Source organism: Eretmochelys imbricata, chromosome 13 (genome assembly GCF_965152235.1).
Source record: "Eretmochelys imbricata isolate rEreImb1 chromosome 13, rEreImb1.hap1, whole genome shotgun sequence".
NCBI classification, from domain to species: Eukaryota; Metazoa; Chordata; order Testudines; family Cheloniidae; genus Eretmochelys; species Eretmochelys imbricata.
In genome coordinates, this window is record NC_135584.1 from 11,516,638 (window position 1) to 11,539,474 (window position 22,837).

Genomic DNA, 22,837 nt, shown 5'->3' on the forward strand with positions numbered 1-22,837 from the left:
TTATTAGAATATCTCTATGGCCCTCTGAAGTGGATTCTGCGTATGCCCCTTGCTTTGTATACTGTATTTTGGTACAGAATCCTCTGTATTTGTTTCCTCCTGTGAATCCCTTTATTCTCAAAACTGACTTCATCATGGACTGGGTCTTTTTCTATCAGTTTCATGTTAAAGCATTCAGAGTGAGTGTTTCCTGAGTAAGGCCCTGATCCTGCACCATTAAAGGCAATGGGAGCTTTGCTATTGAGTTCAATGAGTACAGGAGCAAGAGTAACCCCATTTATACATTGTGTTAAGCCCTGTTTTTTTCTCTCTTGGTAAACTACCAGAGAAGGCATTTTAAACATAGGTAATCAGATTTAACATGGTCAACACTAAAGAAGACCCTGAAGGTACAGGAGAGAGTGTCTCCTTCACTCCCTTCACTTCCACCCTCTCTAGTCCAAATACTATCTGTCTTGTCTGACGTGCTTTTCCCTGTTTTCTGTTTCAAATGTGCAGGCCAAATCCTACCAGCCTAACTCAGGCAGAATTCCCACTGAAGGCTTGTGGGATTGAGAAGTGAGCTCAGCAGAAATAGAGACTGAGGATGTCTGTGGATGTTCTAACTTTTATCTTGTTTATCTTGACTCAGTAGGGTCTGGCATATTTTAGAAGGAAAAGCTGTACTGTAACACCAGCATCTCTGTAGAAATGAGTCAGTTCACCAGTGTATTAATCTAAATGACACACAAAGTTACAAAAGAATAGGGCCAAATTCTGTCTTCACTTATACCCAGGTTGAAGTCAATATGGTGTCCAGGTAGACAGGGAGGGTAGATCAGGCCCATAGTTGTATTCATACTTTTTTATAATTGTACCTTTTGACTGAAGTAAAATAATTTGAGGTTGGTATGTAAAACAGAAGCAAATATTGATCAAAACATTACAAATACAACGGGCCCTATATCCCACTTGGAAATATTTGGTTTGTTTGATTGCTTAGAAAACAGCTCTGAAAGAAATATATTGTAACTTCTTTTTTTCAATCTTTACATTGCTTTTTACTGCTGGAATGACATCACACTGCCAGCCAGCCAGTCATAGTTATCGGAAGCTATGTGATGGATTTCCTAGAGCGTCTGCTTTCATTGGATGGTATCTCTGGCAATAACAAATCCTTTTCCATGATTAACATAAGAATGGCTACGCTGGGTCAGACCAAAGGTCCATCTAGCCCAGTATCCTGTCTTCTGACAATGGCTGGTGCTGGATGCCTCAGAGGGAATGAACAGAACAGGGCAGTCATTGAGTGATCCATCCCCTGTCGTCCAGTCCCACCAGTTTCAGGCAGTTGGAGGTTTAGGGACACCCAGAACATGGGATTGCATCCCTGACCATCTTAGCTAAAAGCCATTGATGGACCTATTCTACGTGACTTATCTAATTCTTTTTTGAGCCCAGTTATATTTTTGGCCTTCACGTCCCCTGGCAATGAGTTCCACGGGTTGATTGTGTGTTGTATGAACAAATACTTCCTTTTGTTTGTTTAAATCTGCTGGCTATTAATTTCATTGGGTGACCCCTGGTTCTTGTGTTATATGAAGGGGTAAACAACACTTTCTTTTTCACTTTCTCCACACCATTCATGATTTTATAGACCACTACCATATCTCCTCTTAATCATCTCTTTTCTAAACTGAACAATCCCAGACTTTTTAATCTCTCCTCATATGGAAGCTGTTCCATATCCCTAATTATTCTTGTTAACCTTCTCTGTACTTTTTCCAATTCTAATTTTTTGAGATGGGCAAACAGAACTGCACACAGTATTCAAGGTATGGGTATACTATGGATTTATATAGTGGCATTATGATATTTTCTATTCCTTTCTTAATTCTTCCTAATATTGTTAGATTATTTGGACAGCCTCTGTACACTGAGAAGATGTTTTTAGAGAACTATCCATGATGATTCTAAGATCTCTTTCTTGAATGGAAACAGTTAGTTTAGATCTCATTATTTTGTATGTATAGTTGGGATTATGTTTTCCAATGCACATTATTTTGCATTTATCAACATTTATTTCATCTGCCATTTTCTTGCCCAGTCCCCAGTTTTTTGAGATTCCTTTGTAACTCTTTGCAGGCAGCTTTGGACTTCAATAACGTGAGTAATTATATATATATATATAATTGTATATCATCTGCAAAGTTATATAGAACTGGCATCCTGGCAAACGATTTCCTCCTTCAACTTACTAGACCACACTCTGATCTCAAGTCAAGAAAGCATCACTAATCAGGACGGGTGCTTAAGCACATGCTTAACTTCAAGTGCATGCTTATGTCACATTGAAGCCAATAGGACTTAAGTGTGTCTTCAAGTGCTTTCCTGAGCTGGAACCTCTGTTTGTAGACATAGAAAATGCAAAATAGTGCTCAGATTCATTGTATTATAGTTAATTTTTCTAACTGATTTTAATACATAATATAGGTCTTCCCCTCAAAATTGTGCTCTTGGGAAATTCTTTATTTTGAGCATATTAAAAAGACCACTAACTTAATCTCAACCCAAATTCAAGAGAAATTGATTTGGTAAACTACAAACATTTAGAAGAATGGTCATTCTTTTAGCAGCTGACCCAAAATCCATTCTGCATGCTTTCTCAGGGGAGAAGAATGGCAGAGGAATGCTTTGTTAATAATGTCTGTGTGGAAAAGTGTAATTCACTTATGCAGAATACATTTGTATGTTTCTTAGCCATAGTTTTGTTCCAGTCTGAACATTCCTTGCCAAATATCAAAGGTTTTGTGTCATTCTTAAATAAAGAGCTATTTAATTCCCCATGACTGTAGGCACTGATCTTATCCATGCGAATGGGTGACTTAGTGAAACATTAGAATTATAAATGGAAATAACAACTTTGGCCATAGGAAGCAACAGCATGAGCAATCTAGCCCTGGAAAAGAGTTGATCTACAGTGCCGAATTTTGTTGCAAGCTGTAATGTGGGCAATTTCTTCTCTATTTATTGATAAGAAACAAAGATGTATGACTAAATTCAGCTTTTCTTCCAAAGTCAATTTGCTTGGTAGAACACAAACAGAATTTGCTTCCAACAAGGCATATTAGGCTATTTCTCTCCTGTTTTTTTTTAAATTATTATTTATTTAAAAGCTGAGATGTGGATCTGAATCAGTGTAGCAGACCAACCAGACCAGGTGGAAGAGAGATATATGCAGCATAACCTCTCATGAGATGGGTTCTAGCTTAGAGGTCCAAACCTGCAGCTCTCAAAATCTTCTCTTAATTTTAACTGGAATTTAGCTTGATTAAGGATGGCAGGATCCGCCCCTTCATGAGTTGATACTATGCCCCTGATTTTTAAAAAGCTGCACGTGCAAATGTGTGTGCAAAACATCTACCTAATTTATACATGTACATTTGGTTACTGCAAGGGCAAATGACTAAGGGCCTGATCCAACTCCCATCGACAACGATAGGCATTAGATCAGGCCCCACTTCTGGTAACTGGCATTCACAATTGCTTGATCTAGATGTGCAATCATTATAATTGTACACATAATTGGCTCCATTATTTGGGGGTCAAGGGCTGGTACTTTGGATGTGGCACAGGTAGCTGTCACTTAGCAGAGAGCTGGAAAAACATACTATGGTGCCTAGCTACTACAGTGATAGGTCCTTTGGAAATACCTATGGTTAACAGATATGGATGGATGGGCAATGAGTACATAGCAGGGGTCACAGTGAGGGATTCTCCCTTTAGGGACTACTTTTGCCCTGTAGATCAAGTGTGATACCTTTCCTTCTTCCCTGTTTGAACCTTCTCTCCTGCGCCCCCTTAAACCAAAGTATATGTGGATTCACTGAAGTGTCTGTTTTGGGGTAGAAAAAGGAACTGTTCTGACAACCCTTGGCAGTCACCTGAATGAAAGGAGGACAGGTGAGTGATAGGACATTACGCTGCTCTTATTTAGAGTAGAAATGATCTCAGGTATAAATGAGTAAGTAGAAAGTAGAGTAAATGAGTAGAGTAGAAATGAGCTCAAGCTACAGAATTCAGACCTGGATCTGAACTCTTCCAACTTTGGGGGTGTTTGGTTCAGAGCATTCAAGACATAGAATCATAGAAATGTTCGGCTGGAAGGGACCTCAAGAGGTCATCAAGTCCAGGCCCCTGCACAGAGACAACCTAGCCCATTCCTGACAGGTTTTGTTTAACATATTCTTAAAAACCTTTAGTGATGGGGATTTCACAATGTCCTTTGGTAGCCTATCCCAGTACTTAACTATCCTTATAGTTAGAAAGTTTTCTCTAATATCTAACCTAAATCTCCCTTGCTGCTCATTAAGCTGATTACTTCTTGTCCTACCTTCAATGGTCCTGGAGAACAATTGATCACAGTCTTCTCTATAACAGCCCTTAACACATTTGAAGACTCTTATTGGGTATCCCTTCAGCCTTCTTTTCTCAAAACTAAACATGCCCAGTTTTTTAACCTTTCCTCATAGGTCAGGTTTTCTAAACCCTTTATCACTTTTGTTGCTCTTTTCTGGACTCTCTTCAATTTGTCCCCATCTTTCTTAAAGTATGGTGTCCACAACTGGACACGCTACTCCATCTGAGGCCTCACCAGTGCCAAGCAGAACAGGACAGTTACCTCCTGTGTCTTACATACAACACTTGTGTTAATACATGCCAAAATTATACTAGTCTTTTTCACAACTGAATGACATTCTTAGCTCCACATTTACAAGACCAAAATTTGTCCCTTTAACTCAAGTACCTCTGGTCAAATCAAAATATTTCACTGTATGCTGCAGAATAATTAATATATTTTGAAATGTAGATAAATTCAGATTCTTGTCTCACTGAAGGATGTCAGAGCTACAAAAGGATCTGTCAAAACTGGGTGAATGAGCAAAAAAATGGCAGATGAAATTCACTGTCGATAAATGCAAAGTAACACACATTGGAAAACATAATCCCAACTATACATATAAAATGATGGGGTCTAAATTAGCTGTTACCACTCAAGAAAGAGATCTCGGAGTCATTGTGGAAAGTTCTCTGAAAACATCCACTCAATGTGCAGCGGCAGTCAAAAAAGGGAATAGAATGTTGGGAATCATTAAGAAAGGGATAGATAAGACAGAAAATATCATATTGCCTCTGTGTAAATCTATGGTACGCCCACATCTTGAATACTGCGTGCAGATGTGGTCGCCCCATCTCAAAAAAGATATATTGGAATTGGAAAAGGTTCAGAAAAGGGCAACAGAAATGATTAGGGGTATGGAACAGCTTCTGTATGAGGAGAGATTAATAAGATTGGGACTTCTCAGCTTGGAAAAGAAACAGCTAAGGGGGGGATATGATTGAGGTCTATAAAATCATGACTGGTGAGAAGAAAATAAGTAAGGAAGTGTTATTTACTCCTTCTCATAACACAAGAACTAGGGGCCACCAAATGAAATTAATAGGCAGCAGGTTTAAAACAAACAAAAGGAAGTATTTCTTCACACAATGCACAATCAACGTGTGGAACTCCTTTCCAGAGGATGTTGTGAAGGCCAAGACTATAACAGGGTTTAAAATGAACTAGATAAATTCATGGAGGATAGATCCATCAATGGCTGTTAGCCAGGATGGCAGGGATGGTGTCCCTAGTCTCTGTTTGCCAGAAGCAGGGAATGGGCAACAGGGGATGGATCGCTTGATTATTACCAGTTCTGTTCATTCCCTCTGGGGCACCTGGCATTGGCCACTGACTGAAGACAGGATACTGGGCTAGATGGACCTTTGGTCTAACCAGGTATGTCCGTTCTTATGTTCACTTTGCCAACATCTGTTAATTAGGCCTCATGACACCGCTGTGCATGGAATCTTGCCCATTTGCATAAAATGAGACCCAGGAGTAAGTAATTTGCCTGGGAATGCAAAGAAAATCCATGGCAGAGTTGGGACTAGAAGTCACAGGCCTGCCTCCTAGCCTCCTTTCACCATAAAACATGCCGCTTTAATATGGAGTCAATGTCAGCTAATCCTGTAGTGGATGCTAATGTTTCAAAATTAAAAGACTAACCAATTGGACTGGGTTTTGCCACTCAAACCAATCGCTTTATTGTTGAAGAAATTGTACACATACCAGATCAAAGATGGGAAAGGCTAGTGCAAGCCATAAAGTGGGGATGTAGCAGCCCCCTTGCTGAACATAAAGGGCTTTAAAAATTAGAAAAACAGCATATCAATGAGCCTGCTGCAAGAAAGACCCCAGAGCACTCATAATATCTCTTTCCAGCTAGTCCCAGTACTTTGGTACTTAAAGCAGGAACAGAAAACCCGAGGCCCTGTTCCACTTGGCTTTCGGCAGGCTGGCTTCTGAATCTGATGATTTTCCTGTTTAGCTGGACTCTATTCCCTTCAAGCCCCTCATAGTGCTTTCAGCACCCACAGTCTCAAAGCCATCCAAGCACATTTCCTAGGGCTCCGTTGCAGTGATGTTTAAGATACAATGAGCTTTTCCTAGAGCAAATGGCAGTTTTACAGCAAGGTGACTCTCAACTTGTAGACAGAATAACAGACCCTGGGTGGGGAGGCCTCACTTCCCCAGGTGTTCAGAAGACTTGGCATTGCAAACCCCGTGCCACTTGACTTGATCTAGGATTCATATGCTGAGCAGTGGCAAAGCTTGGCACTGAAGAATGAGCATTGAAGCTGTTTCATTAAGGATTTATACCTCAAATGAGACTAAGGGTTTTTTGGAGTGGGGGAGGTCTATTAATGCCCTGCCATAGGCCAGATCCTCAGCTGGTGTACATTGGCACTGTTCTATTGAAATCAATGGAGCTAAGGCTCTGGCCCATCGTGTTTACATTTGTTTTATACACTGAGTGACTGTGCTGTGGAGTTTTCAATTATAATCTTGCAGAACATCCCATGTCTTTCTGTGCTGGCTTTATTGGAAAACACCTTCCTAATGAGAAAATTTAAGGCCTTATTCCATTCCACAAGCCAGGCTCAGATCCCTGATCGTTTGAGCTGTCCCTTCAGTGATACACAGTTGAATGATTTAGTTTCTCTTCCCAAATTAAGGGCCCTGTTATACCCACCCCAAAACAAAACAAAAACAGTTTAAGCAGAACTCCCCAATGAAGTCAATGGAGAATTCTGCTTGTTTTAAAATATATATATATATATATATATATATCAGTGGCACTTTGCTGGCAAAAAGAGGAACAATTGCTTTTTTTTGTGTGACATACATGTAACGGGTCAGACTGTGGCCCCTTAGATCTGTGTATGGGTTGGGGTGTTCTCCAGGCATAATTCCCCTCCTACAGACAGAAGGAATGTTCCAATCTCACCATTTCCTCCTTTCAGAGTCCTATCCCAGACGTCTGGAGTCCCCATGAGGTTGGGTGAGCCACAGGTTGGTTGGGTGAGCCACCAGAGGTCACAGCCAAAGCTGGGGTACAGGCCCCCTGTAAGGATGGCTCTAGCTTCTATTAGGTTTGAGGGCTGCTTTTTTTCCCACCAAAGATTGGGGTGGGGCAAACCCTGCCCCTCTGAGGTGATGACGAAGTAATCTGTAGAAGGGAAACCTCACAAAAAAAGGCCCCTCCTACAGCTTTTAGGAAGGGACAACTTGATGCTTAAATTATAGTAAAACCCGTTCAAATGTTTGGCCTTGGCCAACGTCCGGCAAGTCTTGCTCTGTAGATACTTGCTCAGAAGATATATATATATATATTAAACTGTCTCCTCAGCTTTCTGTGATAGACAGGAGAGAGAGCAACCTCTGTCATATGCATCAGTCATTGAATGAAATCTTCTGGCATGCTGCTAGGTTATAGAATTATATTATATAAAATATTAAAAAATATTAAATTATATTAAAATTTTATATTTAAGTTTATATTTAAAATATTAAAAATAAAATATTAAATTATAGAACAGAGCTAAAGTGAGCCAGCCCCCAGTGGGCCAATAAAACTAATACAGCCCAGTGCAAGTCTGCAGGGACACCTAAGCCAGGGACATAATTTTGCTAGATGGATCAATATTAGCCAGGGGTTCAAGTGTTTTAATTAGAAGGCATATCATTTATTCAAAGTGGGCCGAATCCTGGAGGTTCTCATTTAGGTCTTACTCAGGCAAACTGCCAATGGCTCCAGCAGGAGTTTTGCCTGAGCAAAGAGTGAATAAACATCCAAAGAAAGTCTTCAGGATTTAGCTGAGTGTTCACACATTCCCTAAGCCAGTAACATCCGTTGTTATGGGAAATGAGGTAAGTGACAGAGTTACTGTCCTTATGGCGGGCGACAGGAGAGGCTAATGTTCCCATGTTGTAATTCCCTGGTTCAGTGACTGTCTCAACAATAGATTAAAAACTGAGAAAGGACAAAGAGCTCTCAGTCATATTTGAAAATTTCAGCTGTGAGCTGAGTGGATTCAGAGGAATCTCCACCAACAAATAAAATAAAATTATTCACGAGTACTAATGAACTAGTGGCCTTAGTTACAATCATTTGGTTTCTATGTTTGAACTAGTTCTTCTTGAGGTCTGTGAACAGAGCTTAGCCAGTGAATATTCAGATTCAGGCTGTGTGAATTAAAACATGAAGTGAATGGGAACTGTGGGTGCTGAGCACCTTGCAGGATCAGACCTCAGATGCTAGCAGATCTCTCTCAGCCTTTCTAATGTGGGTCTGTTGCTTTTCTGCACACACATAGTTTGAGCCGTGAGATTTGCCATTTTATGGGCCTGCAGTGATCATCACGGATCAGAATAGGGCCCCATCCAGACAAGTTGTAACAACAAGATTTCACTCATAAAGCCAGCGTCCAGACTGAGCACTGGAGCAACTGACCGTGCTTCAGTGTTGTGCAAAAAGGCAAACTAATCTGCAGCAATACAATATGCGATTATGATGGCCGTGCTTTTGTGAATGAGGTCTTCTCTGTGCTGCTGATACATTCAGCAGGCTTGCTGTCTTAGCTAATCAGGATGCAGCGAATGAGTGATGGGCACAGAGAACACTTTTGCACCAACCTCTGTCAGGCAAAATGACTAAGCCTGCTGCGTAATGGCAGTAATGGCTTCCGATTTACAATTAAACTCCTCAGCTTTGCCCCTGCATTCAGTTCTGATAAGTGTCTTGGCATTTGTCTCTAGCTGATGCAGATCATTACTGGGGACAGTGTTCTTCTCTGCTGCCATTTTCTCTGAGTAGGACTCCTGCAGCTACAACAAAATATTGGGAGAGACCAGAACTGTGTATGAATCCCATGTCTGTGTTGCGGCTCCTCTCTACGGGCAAAGGGGCATCTAACCAGAGCTGGCTACATTTCAGTGGTGATTAAAGCAATTCCTGTGTAAGTGGCATATTAGGATCTTTTGAGGTGAAAGATACGGCCTTCGCTTTGTCTTATTATTTGTCTCCATTTGTAAACTCCCTCCACGTTGTTACTTTAACTAAAATGTGTCTTCCTAAAAGGATTAAATCCACAAGAAAGATGTAAGGATTTCGCTTCCTAGGAAGAGTGGGTTAAAATTAGTCCCAAACTGAGAAAAAAAAGTACCTAGGTACAACAAAAACATGCAGTAAAATGTCCCTTAAAACACTACACAGTTTAAACACAGCTGTGCAAGGTTCTTTGGCAATGTGCTATGTATCTTAGAGAGAAAATATAGCGTCATTATTAAAGTACATTTTAATGAACACTAAAGTCACTCATGTAATGGACAGAGTATAAGCCAATTTGTGGGCATTTTTAAGGTACTTGTGTTGCCCCCTTCCCAAAATAATACTGTTGCTTGTTGGGCCCTTGAGACTGCAGAGCACAGAGATTGCTTTGTTCTCTGAATGTATCTTATTTATCTGATCAAGAGCCATAAAGAAATTGACTTTTTTGACTTAAGCGGCTTTCTCATGGTTTCATCTGAACTCACAGGGGAATAATAAATGCATGAACTGATAATGCTGGGGATCATGAAATAGCTGTGAAAGGCTGGATACTACCAGGGCTTTTCAAGCTATGTGACGATCACTGCACTTGAAACGACCAACTCCACCTGCAGCTCTAGGACAGGAGAAACAATCCCTTTCTGGCAGAGTTACAGGACTGGATCTAAAGCACCCTGTCCAGAAACTTAGCAAAAGGACCAAACAGTGCACCAGAAAGGCCTGGTGTGACCCACTGAAGAGGAATTCCTGGAACAGGCAGGTCCCATCTGGTCTTAAAAAAAAAAAAATCTTTAGTCAGACTAACCCATTTAATTGAAAAGTGCAGGAGCGACTGCATCTGTGTTCTGAAAGCATCTGTCTTCTTTTAAGCCTATGCATCTGGAAAGAAGCTATGGGACGGGCCTCCCTCTCAGGCTCAGCAGCACAGCACTGGAAAACTGCTCTGGGAGCCACAGTGCCAGTACCAACTGCGCCACCTACAGGACAGCGCTAGAATTTCAGCTCTTCTGCCTCCCCGGCTGGAAGGTCATTGGATTTCTACAGGGTAAGGATCCCAGCAGCCCAGAGGAGTTTGCAGATTGCACGTCTTGCCTCCTTGCTAGACTCTGCAGACAGGGTGAGGTCACCTTCCTAAATAGCATCGTCACGGTGCACTGATGGGCACACACACTGTTAGACTAATGTGTGCCTGCTGTTAGTGATTTTCCTTTATGGGGAAAGGGTCATATATTGTTGGTGGCTGGAAGAAGGCCCAAAATTAAAGAGCTGAATATCCTTTAATTTTGGGGTGGTTCAAAATGCACTCCCAGAGCTACCGTTTGCAGATGGCCCCTTAATTTGGTAACAGACTGAATCAAAATCCTTGATATTATCAGTTTGGGATGTACTCCAAATCCAGATGGAAATACTCCCTCTAGGACTTCCTCCATTTCTCTCTTAATTTGCCATGTCTGCCATACCACAGTTGCAGATGTTGCCCCATCAATGCCCTCTGGGCTGAGGGAACACACAAATACACAGGCTAAGGTTTGAAAACACAGCAGCACATCTTTAAAACACCCTGCGGCCTACACGTCTTTTACAATGTCCTCATGTGAATGGACTTTGGCAAAGTCACGGTTCTGACTACCTTTGGGGAGCTATTGTTATTTGGCAGCTTCTGCTGTACACAATGGAACAGGCTCCAGTGCGCCTCTCACGACGACCAGGAGATGAACAGTGGGTCATTAACTCAGGTGCAGCAAAAGGGGGAGAAAATAAGGGATTTTCAATTTAAGATCTCAGAGGAAGCATGCTAGTTTACTTCACAAAAATTCCACTAGCAGCTTCATGAGAAACAGACCCATTTATGGGCAAAGGGGCATCTAACTGAAATTACCACTCCTAAATCCTAGCCCAGGCCAAACTGCTAAACTAAGCTTCTGAGACTGGGCTGAGTTCTGGGGATTGGCATAAACTCCTGAATTATTAACCTCCCAGGCCAAAGCAAGCCCCTGAGCTGCAGCAAACTTCCACATGCAAGTGAGCTTCTGAGTAGTGCTACGCATCCAGCCTGCAGTAAGCACCTGAACTCGATAGTAAACGTCCCCCCCTCCGAAACCTCACAGCTAGAACAGGCTTGTAAATAGAATGAGCTCCCAACTGGAGTGAGAGCACAGCCAGAGAGACCAACTTTATAGTCTCTTAGCCCCACCCCTGATTGGTTTTGGCTAATCAGCCCCCTCCACCTGACCCAAAATGGAGTCTCGCAGGCAGCATTAACCCTGCATCCTCTTCCAGCATGTCAAAATGCCATGGTCTCGGTGGTTTATCCTAACAAGGGGAAGGAAAAGGAGAAGCACCCATCCCTGCAATGTGCATTCTGCTGTAGGGTTCTCAGTATTACTAACCCCAAGTGTTCAAAAATCAGGAGGCAGGCTCCAAACGAGCATGAGATTCTCAATAATAACAAAGGCTTTTTTTTATTTGCCTTCTGGTATTTAAGCCTTGAAGGTTCATGTTTTCAAGCTTTTCTCAGCAGCCATAAGGGTAGACACTTTTTTTTTTTTTTTAAATGAAGGGTGGGCTTCTCATGCAATCACATGATGCCAGGAGCTGGGGGCTGAAAGAATAACGCCAAATATCCTGAGAAAATCTTGAGAGTTGGCAACCATGGGTCTGACTTTCCTGTCTCTAGATGGGACTCCGTAAGGAACTTTAATACAAGCAGAGTATGCTACCTGTTGAACCCCATTCACAAACCTCCCCGCTGGACCTCCACCATTGCTGTGGTGGACAATTCCATCACAGTACCTTGTGATGATGGACGTGGGGTGAGACTCTTATGCGGTCACTTATTGGCAAGTCTCTGGCATTCACATGGCACTGAGTTGCCCCATTTCTTTACGCCACCTAATGGAGGAAACACTACTTGATCATTTGTGAAACCGTTCTATTCAGCACCACTTGGGTGAGGGTAGGGTGGAATGAATTGAGACTCTCCCCTCCCCTTAGTCTTATGGCAATATGCCTTGGGGATAGGATGGGGTAATGCTCCACAGACCAAGTTCTTCTATGCAAGGAAACTCTGATTTGTTAGTGGGTATATTTTTTTAATACTTCTTTGCTGGGGTTGCAGTGAAATGAAATCACCATTGCAGGAATAATTGTGTCACTGAGGTGAAATGTGGGGGAAGGCCCTTTGGGTCAATGGGGAAGGGAGCAGTGCAAAGATGAGACCCTCGCATCACGGGGACAAAAGAAGTTAATGCCCCATTAATTTCTCTGTAGAAAGAGTCAGGTAGGAATTCAAACCCCAGCTCTTCCACTCTATACATGATTAAGGATTCTACCACCTGTCTCTTCTCTGTCCTTAGCTGTGAGGTACGTCCGGGACCGGAATTCCTCACCAGATCCTACCTGTTTAACTCCAACCGCTTGTTCAAGGCCTATCAGTTCTACTACTGGGACCCCTCCTGCCGCCATCCATCCCACTCCTTGGTCATCAAAGGCAAGCTCAGGCTGCGCCAGGCCTCCTGGATCACCCAAGGGGCAACTGAGGCAGACTACCACCTGCACAAAGTGGGTATTGTTTTCCACAGCCAGAGGGCCATGCAGGAGATTTCTGCCCGGATCAATCAGACGTCAGGAGGGGGCTGCAGTGGATTCTTTCCACCTGGACGGTCCTGGGCTCCTGGAGTCCTCTACGAGGTGCTGAGTGCCAAGGAAGGGCGGGATTGCACCACAGCCCTGGGCTTTGCCATGCATGAACTCAGTCTGGTGCGGGTGGAGAAGCATTACGAGCCCCTGCTGCAAACTCAGCCGAGTGGCAGCAGGACGGTGGAGGAGCTGTACCTAGGGGACATTCACACCAAGTGGTCTGAGAGGCTCCATTATCGACCAACGGGGTATCAACGCCCTTTGCAGAGTGCTGTGGTAAGAACATCGCTGGCTCCTGGGCCACGTTAAAAAATGGAAGCCCAGCTTCCCTGGTGTCCCCTGTTTTTCAATGCATGTCTGTCTGCAGCCTGTATAAAGAAAGGTTCTTAAATTATTTACCCCACCTGCAGTAGGTCACCTCAGTATTATAATGATACAGACAGAGTTGATGGGGAGAAAGCCTGGCTTAGAAAAGACAAAATTGTGTCTTGTGCAAAGTGCTGGTTGGGGGGGGAAGGGGAGCCTAACCACAAACGTAGGTGCTCAGTTGTATGCGAATCTGGCTCTTCCCCTTACTAAGCATGTGGCCTTGAAGCCTGGACTAAGCAGTAACAAAAACATACTATAGGGAACAGTCCTCCTTGGCTGGGGCATGGAGCGAATAGATTTTCTTTACCCGCTATGTTTTCACTAGAAATGCTGACTCAGATCCTGGCATGAGGTTAAATCCCACATCATTATAAGCTCTGTGTGCTGTTATTTGTCTTGCAGCCCTCATCTTATTTCTTTGTCCTGTCCTTCAGGTTGAAAGAGGAAAACAAGCATCTTCCATTAAATCATTATTCCAGAATATAATGCCATTAGAAGGGGATATTGACCTGAATACAATTGTTATCCTACAGAAATCACTTTACTTCAACATAAATAATATTATACATTATTTTTATTTTTTGCCAGTAGGTTGCTTTATTTCCAGGGGAAAGAAAAAGGTATTATTTATCTAACTCATAACTAAATGTGACTGAGCAGCGAGATAGGGCAAAAAAGCCACTTATGAACATTACCAGCTGGAACAGGACTAACTCATATGAACTGCTTCATTTGGGGGGAGGTTTCCACCCTTGTGATACTGCAACAACTGGAATTTAAGAGAGAAAAAGAAAAAAGGAAAGAAAATGACAAGCCTCCAGGTAACATGCTTGGATTGGTATAAAGCTGGGTGTTATCTTGGGCCAAGACCATGTACATGAGCTAAACCAGATAGTAAACAAACATTTTTAAATGTTAACTTAAAACCAAACCTAAGATACTGAAATTCACTCTCTAAATATAGTGCTGTAATTAATCTGTAAACAGCTCTCCCCAGCACATGATGTCACACTTGGGGATAATTAGAAGCTCTAATACATTAGAAATAATTTCATGTGACTGGTTTAAACAAATAAGATTGTTGGCTTCACTATATGAATTTTGTTGGACGCAGCCTTCTCTTTTAATTAACTAACAGGCAACATTAGCCTGCACTAGCAAGAGATTTATAAAACTTTGCTGATGTCATGACCTGCAGGTTTCAAACCCAGGTCCAGGAAATGCCTGAGGTTGGTGTTAAATCATGTCCCAACCCTTCACCTGACACTTCACTATTACCAGCTAGAACCAGGACTCCTTGAAGCCTAACTCAGCTGCAAGACTCTACCCTAAGCCCTGATTGGTAGAACACCAGCACACCTGATTGGCTTGCTCCCCCTACTTAAGACAGAAGGAGGAGCAGGAAGTCTGTACAAGTGGGGTGTACCCTGTTTTGGACTGCTCACCCAGTGCTATCTATGCCTGTCTTCTGATCTCCTGGTTTTCTGACCTCTGGCTTGTCTACTGACCCTGCACTCCTGGTTCCTGACCTGACCTCCTGGTTCTGAACCCTGGCTAGTGTGGGAACCTGGCCCTTGTCTTATGCTGACCAGTAGGCCTGGCTACCTACATCCTGGTCCTGACAGCTAGGAGCTATTTTTTAACCTATGGGGAAATACTACTCTAACTTCCTTAAATCTGTAACTGTTCTAAAGAAATCCACTCTCCTGAAATTACCTCCATTATCAAAGAATTTCCTGTCTACAGGGAATATATATATTTGCCAACTTCTGGGATTATTTAGCAATAATGGACTGTGGACTGTCAGCACTCATTAGTGTGACAGTAGCAGTAAAACAAGCTGAAAATGACTAAATTACAGTAGACTCCAATCAACATGCATGTAAATTACCCACCCTATTGAGTTATTTAATCTTGTTCCATGTGAACAGTTAGATTAGCTAGAATTTCAAAAAATGATCAAATCTTATAATACTTATTTTTTAAAAAAGTCTCTACGTACTGACACTTTTCCATATGAAATATAGGAAAAGGTTTCAACTTTGCACAAAGCTCCTATAGAATTAGATTGGACATAGGATTGGTTTGACATAGAGCTTTGAGCAATGCTCAGGCATCCTGGGGCTCCTTCAAAATTAAACACATGTTGGTTGGATCCACGTTTTTCATAGAGTTTATAATGTCAGAAGGTGTTTTGATACTGGGTTTCATGGACTCTTCTAGGAGATGGCAGCACCATTTCTTAGCCCTCCTGCTGAGGGTCTCAGCTGTGCTTTGGCTTTTCCGGCACCATCTGAATGGATATAAAAATGTACAGGCCTATTTGACAACTCCCAGCAGCACCAGAGACTGCCTCAATAACCTTAACTGGTGGCATTTTCTTTAAGTCCAGGTCTTGTCTAAGTTTTCACTAAGCACATGGTGTTGTGGGAGCAAAACCTCAGCATTTGTGCCCTGATCTTAACCTCTCAAATAGTCACAGAAATCTTGTAGTGAAAGAAAACCAGGGGATTCCAAAAGCGTATCCCTTGTCCTGCTTGCAGTGCTCCTCTTGGACCAACTGCTGCCCTGAAGTGCATGGCACACAGCTCCCACTGGCCTTCGAGAAGAGCCAGGTGCTCATCTCCAAAGACAGAATTTGGCCCTTCCTGTTTTTCCCTAGAATAGCAGGGGATCTAGGCAGCCTTTTATCTTACTAAACTGCTTGGACCCATTGGGCCAAATTCATCCCTGATGCAGCCTCCTGGACCTCAATGAAGTTGCACCAGGGATGGAGATTGGCCTGTTGTTGTTTAAATACTTTGAATGGGGGTTTGCATGTAATATTTTTCATTTACTTTTTATTTGTTTGCCTCCAACAGCATCACGTGCATCCTTGCCCTGCTTGTGGGATTATATACAGATCTGATGAACACCATCCACCTATCTTACCAGCTAAAGATGAGCTGCCGATGCAGTTAAGTGGCAGGTGGGTGAGTGCTCATTGTGAAGTCCGGCCAGCTGTGCTTTTTCTTACTAGGTACTTCATATTTCATGGCACCAATCGCACCTGGGAAGGGTACTATTATCACTACTCTGACCCACTCTGCAAGCAGCCTACTTTTACCATCTATGCATCTGGGCACTACACCAAGGGCATCCCATCCTCCATAGTGAGAGGAGGTACAGAGCTGGCATTTAAAGTGACCTGTGCTCGGGTTACAGCAATGGATCAGGTAACAGTGACTATGCTAAACTCCTCAGAGCCAGGGACCTGCGGGGAGACCGGCTCCTGGAGTGCCAGGATTGAGCAGGATATAACGCTGACCAATGGGTGTCTGGCTTTGGGTATCAAGCTGCCCCACACAGAATATGAACTCTTTAAAATGGAGCAAGACATGAAAGATCGCAGCTTGCTGTTCATCGGCGAAAGGCCCACAGACGGATCCAGCCCTGACAGACCTGAGAAGCGGCCCACCTCATACCAAGCACCTCTTATTCAGTGTGCTGGGGCTACTGGGGTCTTTTCTAAACACATCAGTCCAAGCTATCTAGGAAAAGAGGATAATAACGGGAATGAAGCACTAAAACCTTTGCCTGTGACCTTTTTATTGTCACTTATGGCAATGCAGTTTTTAAGATGGGACTAGATGAGTCCAGCTGTTTGCTCAGGTGCAGCACAGAATTCAGACACTGGTGCTAAGACAATTTCATATCCTCTTTAGGTAAGCACATCTGGAATCAGTTTGCTTAGATTCTGTACACATTAAAAACAAAATGGACAAAACAAGAGGGTTTCCCTGCATAACATGCCTGATTATATACGATGTGTACTGTGCGTATATTTCCTAATTGACATTCATTGGGCATAAATCTAACGTAGTGACATGGACACGTTGCAAATTTTCAGGTAATTTACCAATACTAAAAAGACGTGTTAAATTAGAACTGCTGATTCTAGCCTGCAGCATTGCTAGGATATAATTGAGAGCTCCAGTCACACAAAAATCCAGTTTCCAAAGCTTTGAGGGCTCATTCTCTCAAACTGATTCTCCCCCGCCCCTCACTTACTGCTCCTGTAAATTCATGTAGCTGGCTTTGGCAAGGGCTCTGGATCAATCACAGAAACTCATATCATACAAAGAAAAGGAGTACTTGTGGCACCTTAGAGACTTAGAGTGGCACTGAATGCATCCGATGAAGTGAGCTGTAGCTCACGAAAGCTTATGCTCAAATAAATTTGTTAGTCTCTAAGGTGCTACAAGTACTCTTTTTCTTTTTGTGAACACAGACTAACATGGCTGCTTCTCTGAAACCTGTCATACCATACACACACACTCTCTCTCTCTCAATCGCTCTTCCTTGAATTCAGGAAGGGCTCTCCGTGGCAGACTGATGCCATCCTTGCAACCTACAGTTTGCAAGCTCTGCTTTCTTGTTGTGTGCATGTTAGCTTTCCCAGGTTCTGGGCTGTGATGGCCCCAGTTCACAAGCAACAATGCGTGAGACACAAGTGACCCTGCCATCCCGCTTTTTCTGTTACGACCTTGCCTCTGTCATATTACACTGACTGCATAAGGGTTGGGTTCACTCTGTTCCACCTCTCTGTGTTATCACGTAGCCCAAATGTTCTGAGACATGACCAGCCGATTTATGACTGTACCACTCACCAGGGAGACATAAGCATAGGTGCAAAAAGACACTATACCGACCCTGTGTTACCTCTGCCCCCACTTTGGCACAATCCGTTGTGCGTTTGCTGGTGCATTCCCTTAACAAGAGTCATCAATCCAACTCTGGCTTAGATCTCAAACATAAAAATGCCAAACAAGTGCTAGGATAACATCTGATAAACTTGAGTCAAGTAAATTAATCTGAGGGGTGCAGAAGACAGACTATAATCAGACACCACAGTCAAATCCTGGCTAATTTCTGCCTACAAGGAGAGCAAGGTATGGAATTATATTCCCTAGCCTACTGTAGCTAAGAGGACACCTAACTCGAAGACACCTTGTGATAGCTAAATCCTCTTCACCTAACCCTATGTATTTTATCTGAAAAGGATTTTTTAAACCAACTATGCAATAGCTACATTTTTAGTGCCGTATGTACAAAACTGAAGCTGTACTTAGGCCTTGTTTACACAAGGCCATCCAGGAAAATTAATCCAAGTTAACTAATGGTGTATTTGAAGTAGGTTAGTTGAACTCCACTGTGAACATCTGCATTCAGAAGTAAATTGGCTTTAATATGTTTAGTTTAATTCACTTCCAAAATGAATTAAGATAAACCACATTAAAGTCACTTTAATTCTGAACAACAGCATCCACACAAGGATTTAATACCACTGAACTAATCCATTTAAAATTCACACCATTAGGTAATTTTTTCTGGCTGGCCTCTGGTAGACAACCCCTTAGACAATTTATGGGTTTTATAAGTTTTGGGGACTGTGGACATTAACAATTGATTCATACACATTTAACAAGCATCTCTTCTAATAGTGGTACAAATGATTTTCAGCATGTTATCACCAGCCTGCCACAGAAAGTATCATGTACGTATCTTCCGAAGTGCTTTCTCTGTTTAAAGATTACTATGTTTTGATACCTGCTATGTACAAGTATCCAAGGTCAAATGCATATGTTTAAAAAGGAACCATGTGAGTGCAATGATTGTAAATCAAATTTCCTATACTTTTTTCTTGGGTGCAATGGAAAGTTTGCAGTCTGCTCAACCACTTCAGCATATCAAAAGAGAAAGTCATTCTGATATCCCCAAAATAATGACAATGCTCTTTTTCTTGTAGTTTAAAGGATTAGACTTTTTAAGTTTGTCTCAGTACGTGAAACCTTTTTTTCAACAACACTTAAATTCTGCAACTCAAGTAACTGATCCAGGAGAGCCAGGATGATGTAGCTAACAATTAGACACGACAAATGTCCAAGTTTTTTATTCCTTGGTACCTCGAACAGAACAGAATCTGCTAGCACAATGCTGATGCACCGATTCACTAATGGCTTAGAGGAAAGAGGGCTGCTACTTTCATCACCACAACTGCCACCTTCTGCAACAGCCAGGGATTTCTTTGGTGGCCTCCCGCCCAAGCGCTGCTCAAGTCTGACACTGTTTTGCTGGTGAGCTTTGATGAAGTCCTAGCCTGAGCTACACAGGGAAGTTCTAAATTCAGGCCCAAAGTCATCAGTGAGTTTTGTATGCAAATACCACCAGTTGCAGGCACATATATTTACATATGCAAGTTGCATAATACTGTTGCCGTATACACTTTTAATCACACTTGACGATGTGTTCAGAGACTATAGCAATGGGTGTAGTATAAAAACCTGGACAGTCAGTCTCAGGCATGGTGGCAAGGCTACAATTACATAACAAAGCTACGAAAGTAAACTTGGTACCATCGCATACAAATGCTCTAAAGGAATCTGGTACATAAACAAATTAGTGAAATGTTTATAGTAGGAGCACTTCCAACTCTATTCCCATAGGCTTATCCACTTCACCCTTCAGGGAGTCATTGCGAACAAAGCTCTACAGCATTCCTGTGGAGAAAACATCTGGATCCAGTTACCAATACCTGCAGCAGTGATGAGGTTTATTGGCTGTTTGGAGAGAGGCTTTACCCCTTTCCCTACCAAAACCCAGGCAGGAACCTTTTCACAACTGTTTTCCTTAAGACATTTTTAATGAAGGGGAGAGGGGTGGAGCCACAAAGAGATTTCTGCATAAAGGGAAAAAACTTGTGTTGTGTTGGATCTAGTTTTGGAAAGCCATTCCCAAACTATTCTGTAGTTTACTGCGAATCAACAGTGATTGTTTAGCAGATGCTTGCAGAATCAGGCCTTGAATTTGAATGAAGTACGTACATGAATGTATATCTCATGTGACTGCCTGTATATCACAGGCAACTAAATTTCACCACTGTATTGAGCCTAATAACTTGTATGTGGCTAGAGTATATCCTCCAGAAAGGAATCCAGACTTGATTTGAAGACATGAAGAATCCACTTTCCTTGGCAGTTTGTTCCAATGGTTAATCACCCTCACTTGTACAACTATGTACTTACATAGTTTGGAATTTGTCTGGCTTCAGCTTTCAGCGATCATACAGAGTGTTCTAACACCCCAGTATTTACACACTATATACTCTCTTCTTTCAGATGAGCTAAACAGATAGCGCTCTCTAAATTGCTAACGCTAAGGCATTTTCTCTCATCCTCAGATGTGGCTCTTCTGCACAGACTCCCATTTTTCAAAGTCTATTAAAAAATATGGACAGAACTGTGCATGGTAATTCAGCATCCACCTCATCAATGCTATATACGGTGGTAAATCACTTCCACGCTCCTACTCACTCTTTCCTTGTTTCTTCATCCAAAGATTGCATTAGACCGTTGTGCTACAACATTACACTGGAGGCTTATGTTCAGTTGCTTGATCACTACCAACCCCTACGTCTTTTTCAGAGTTTCTTCCTTCCAGGGTACAGTTGCCCATGTGGTAGGTACGGCTGTATAAAAACATTTTATCTGAATAGCCCAGACTATCAAGCAATCCAGAGGGCTCTGTATGTCTGCCCTGTCCTCATCCTCATTTACCAGTCTGCCAAACTTTGTGTCACTTATCTGTGAGCAGCAGCAATTTTGTATTTACTTCCAGCTGACAGATAAAAATGTTAACTAGCTTTGGGTCTAGTATTTGTCCCTGTTGAACACCACTAGAAATTTCGCCCATCTGATAATTCTCCATTGCCAACTACTGGGAGCTCTTTCAATTACCCAGTTATCCATTTAACATATGCTTCATTGATATTGTAGAGTGCTTATTTTTTAAATCAGAATGTCATGCAGTATTAACGTTACAAGAGTCTAATTGTATTACAGCTACAGAGTTTTTATCTACCAAGTTTGTAATCTCAGAGTTAAATCTATTTTGTTTGACAAAATCTATTTTCCGTAAAACTTCGTTGACCGGCATTAATTTATATTCCTATCATTTAATTCTTTAACTGACTCCTGTAGCAGCTTTTCCATTATTTTGCCCAGGACAGAGGTCAGGCTAATTAATCAAGAGTTACTCATGTCATCTTGCCTGCCTTTTTTGAATACTGGCACAACTGTATCCCTCTTCCAGGCTTCTGGAATATCCCTTGTATTCCAAAATTTATTAAAAGTGATCAACAAACCAGATATCTCTTTAGCCAACATTTAGGACTCTTGAATGCAATTTATTCAGCACTTGCTAATCAATATCTCTAGCTGTCATAATGAAATCCAAAATAGAACCCCCACACTTTGGGTACAATAAAGACTGCGAGTGTTAGAAAAAGCAGTCTCACATGGAAAAGAACAATGGCAACTAACTACTGGATTCCTTTCTTCTTAAACAGCTGCTTTCAATTGTTTAAAAAAAAATCAAGCATTTGGGAGAGTCAGGACATTTCAAAGGGCATTTAGGCACAGAAAGAAAGTCCATAAGAGTGGACTTTTGTGTTTTTGAAAAAAATCAACCCCTTTTAAAAACTTTTTGTATGTTAACTCTTTGTACATCTCAGCTTTTTTTTTTAAAAAAAAGGTATACATGCATTTTTTATTCCTCATGCATTATTAGTTACTTTCTGTATTAACTTCTGTTAGTATGAAACTGTTCATGCCTTCTTATTTTAACAGGAGAAGATATTTATTAAAGTTGCTTTTCTAAATTCCTGTTTTTCCAGTGGTATGTGAAAACACAGTCTGGGCTGAAACTTGGACAACAAGTTTTTAAACTAGGATCTATGTTTCTTCCTCACCAGTCCAATTAAAAAAAGTAGTTTCCTGTCAACTAGCTATCTTTATGCCTTCCATTTTTAAATTGCTTTGGGATGTGGTTTTTTTTTTTTTTTTTTTTTTTTAAAACACAGACTTAGCACTCTCCCCCCCCCCCAATTCTCAAAAAAAATCAGCTACCAAACAAAAGTTAAAGTAAACAAACCTGGGCATTCTGAGATAAACTTGGATCACGGTGAACAAAAACCACTACCATTCACATGGTGTCTTTAGCATTTTCTTCGTAAGACAAATTTTACATTGAATATGGACAGCACATAAAATTGAGTTTAAATACTGAGAGGGTAGATACAAAAGTTTGCACAGCTTTCACTGGAACATTACAGAACAAGTTGAAGGAACAAAGCTGTAAAATGGTTATATTAGGTCTCAAGGTGGAGACAGTGAATACAGTTAACATTTTTCAGAAGTGCTTACGTGACCTAGGACCTTAACTCCCATTTTCAAGAGACTCAGGCCCTTAGAGGTCTTAATCCCATTGACTTTCAATAAGATTTAGATTTCTAGATGCTCAAGTTTCTTTTTAAAATGGAG

The 22,837-nt window shown here is 41.7% G+C and overlaps 1 protein-coding gene across 1 annotated transcript; it reads left to right on the forward strand.

Annotated features, from left to right (window-relative positions):
- Window positions 1–361: 361 nt before the first annotated feature.
- On the forward strand, window positions 362–17,223 carry APCDD1L (APC down-regulated 1 like). The gene is made up of 4 exons (XM_077832496.1): window positions 362–389; window positions 10,341–10,515; window positions 12,827–13,385; window positions 16,340–17,223. Exons 1-4 carry the CDS (start codon window positions 362–364, stop codon window positions 17,105–17,107), a joined length of 1,530 nt encoding a protein of 509 aa, XP_077688622.1. The 3' UTR covers window positions 17,108–17,223.
- Window positions 17,224–22,837: the final 5,614 nt, after the last annotated feature.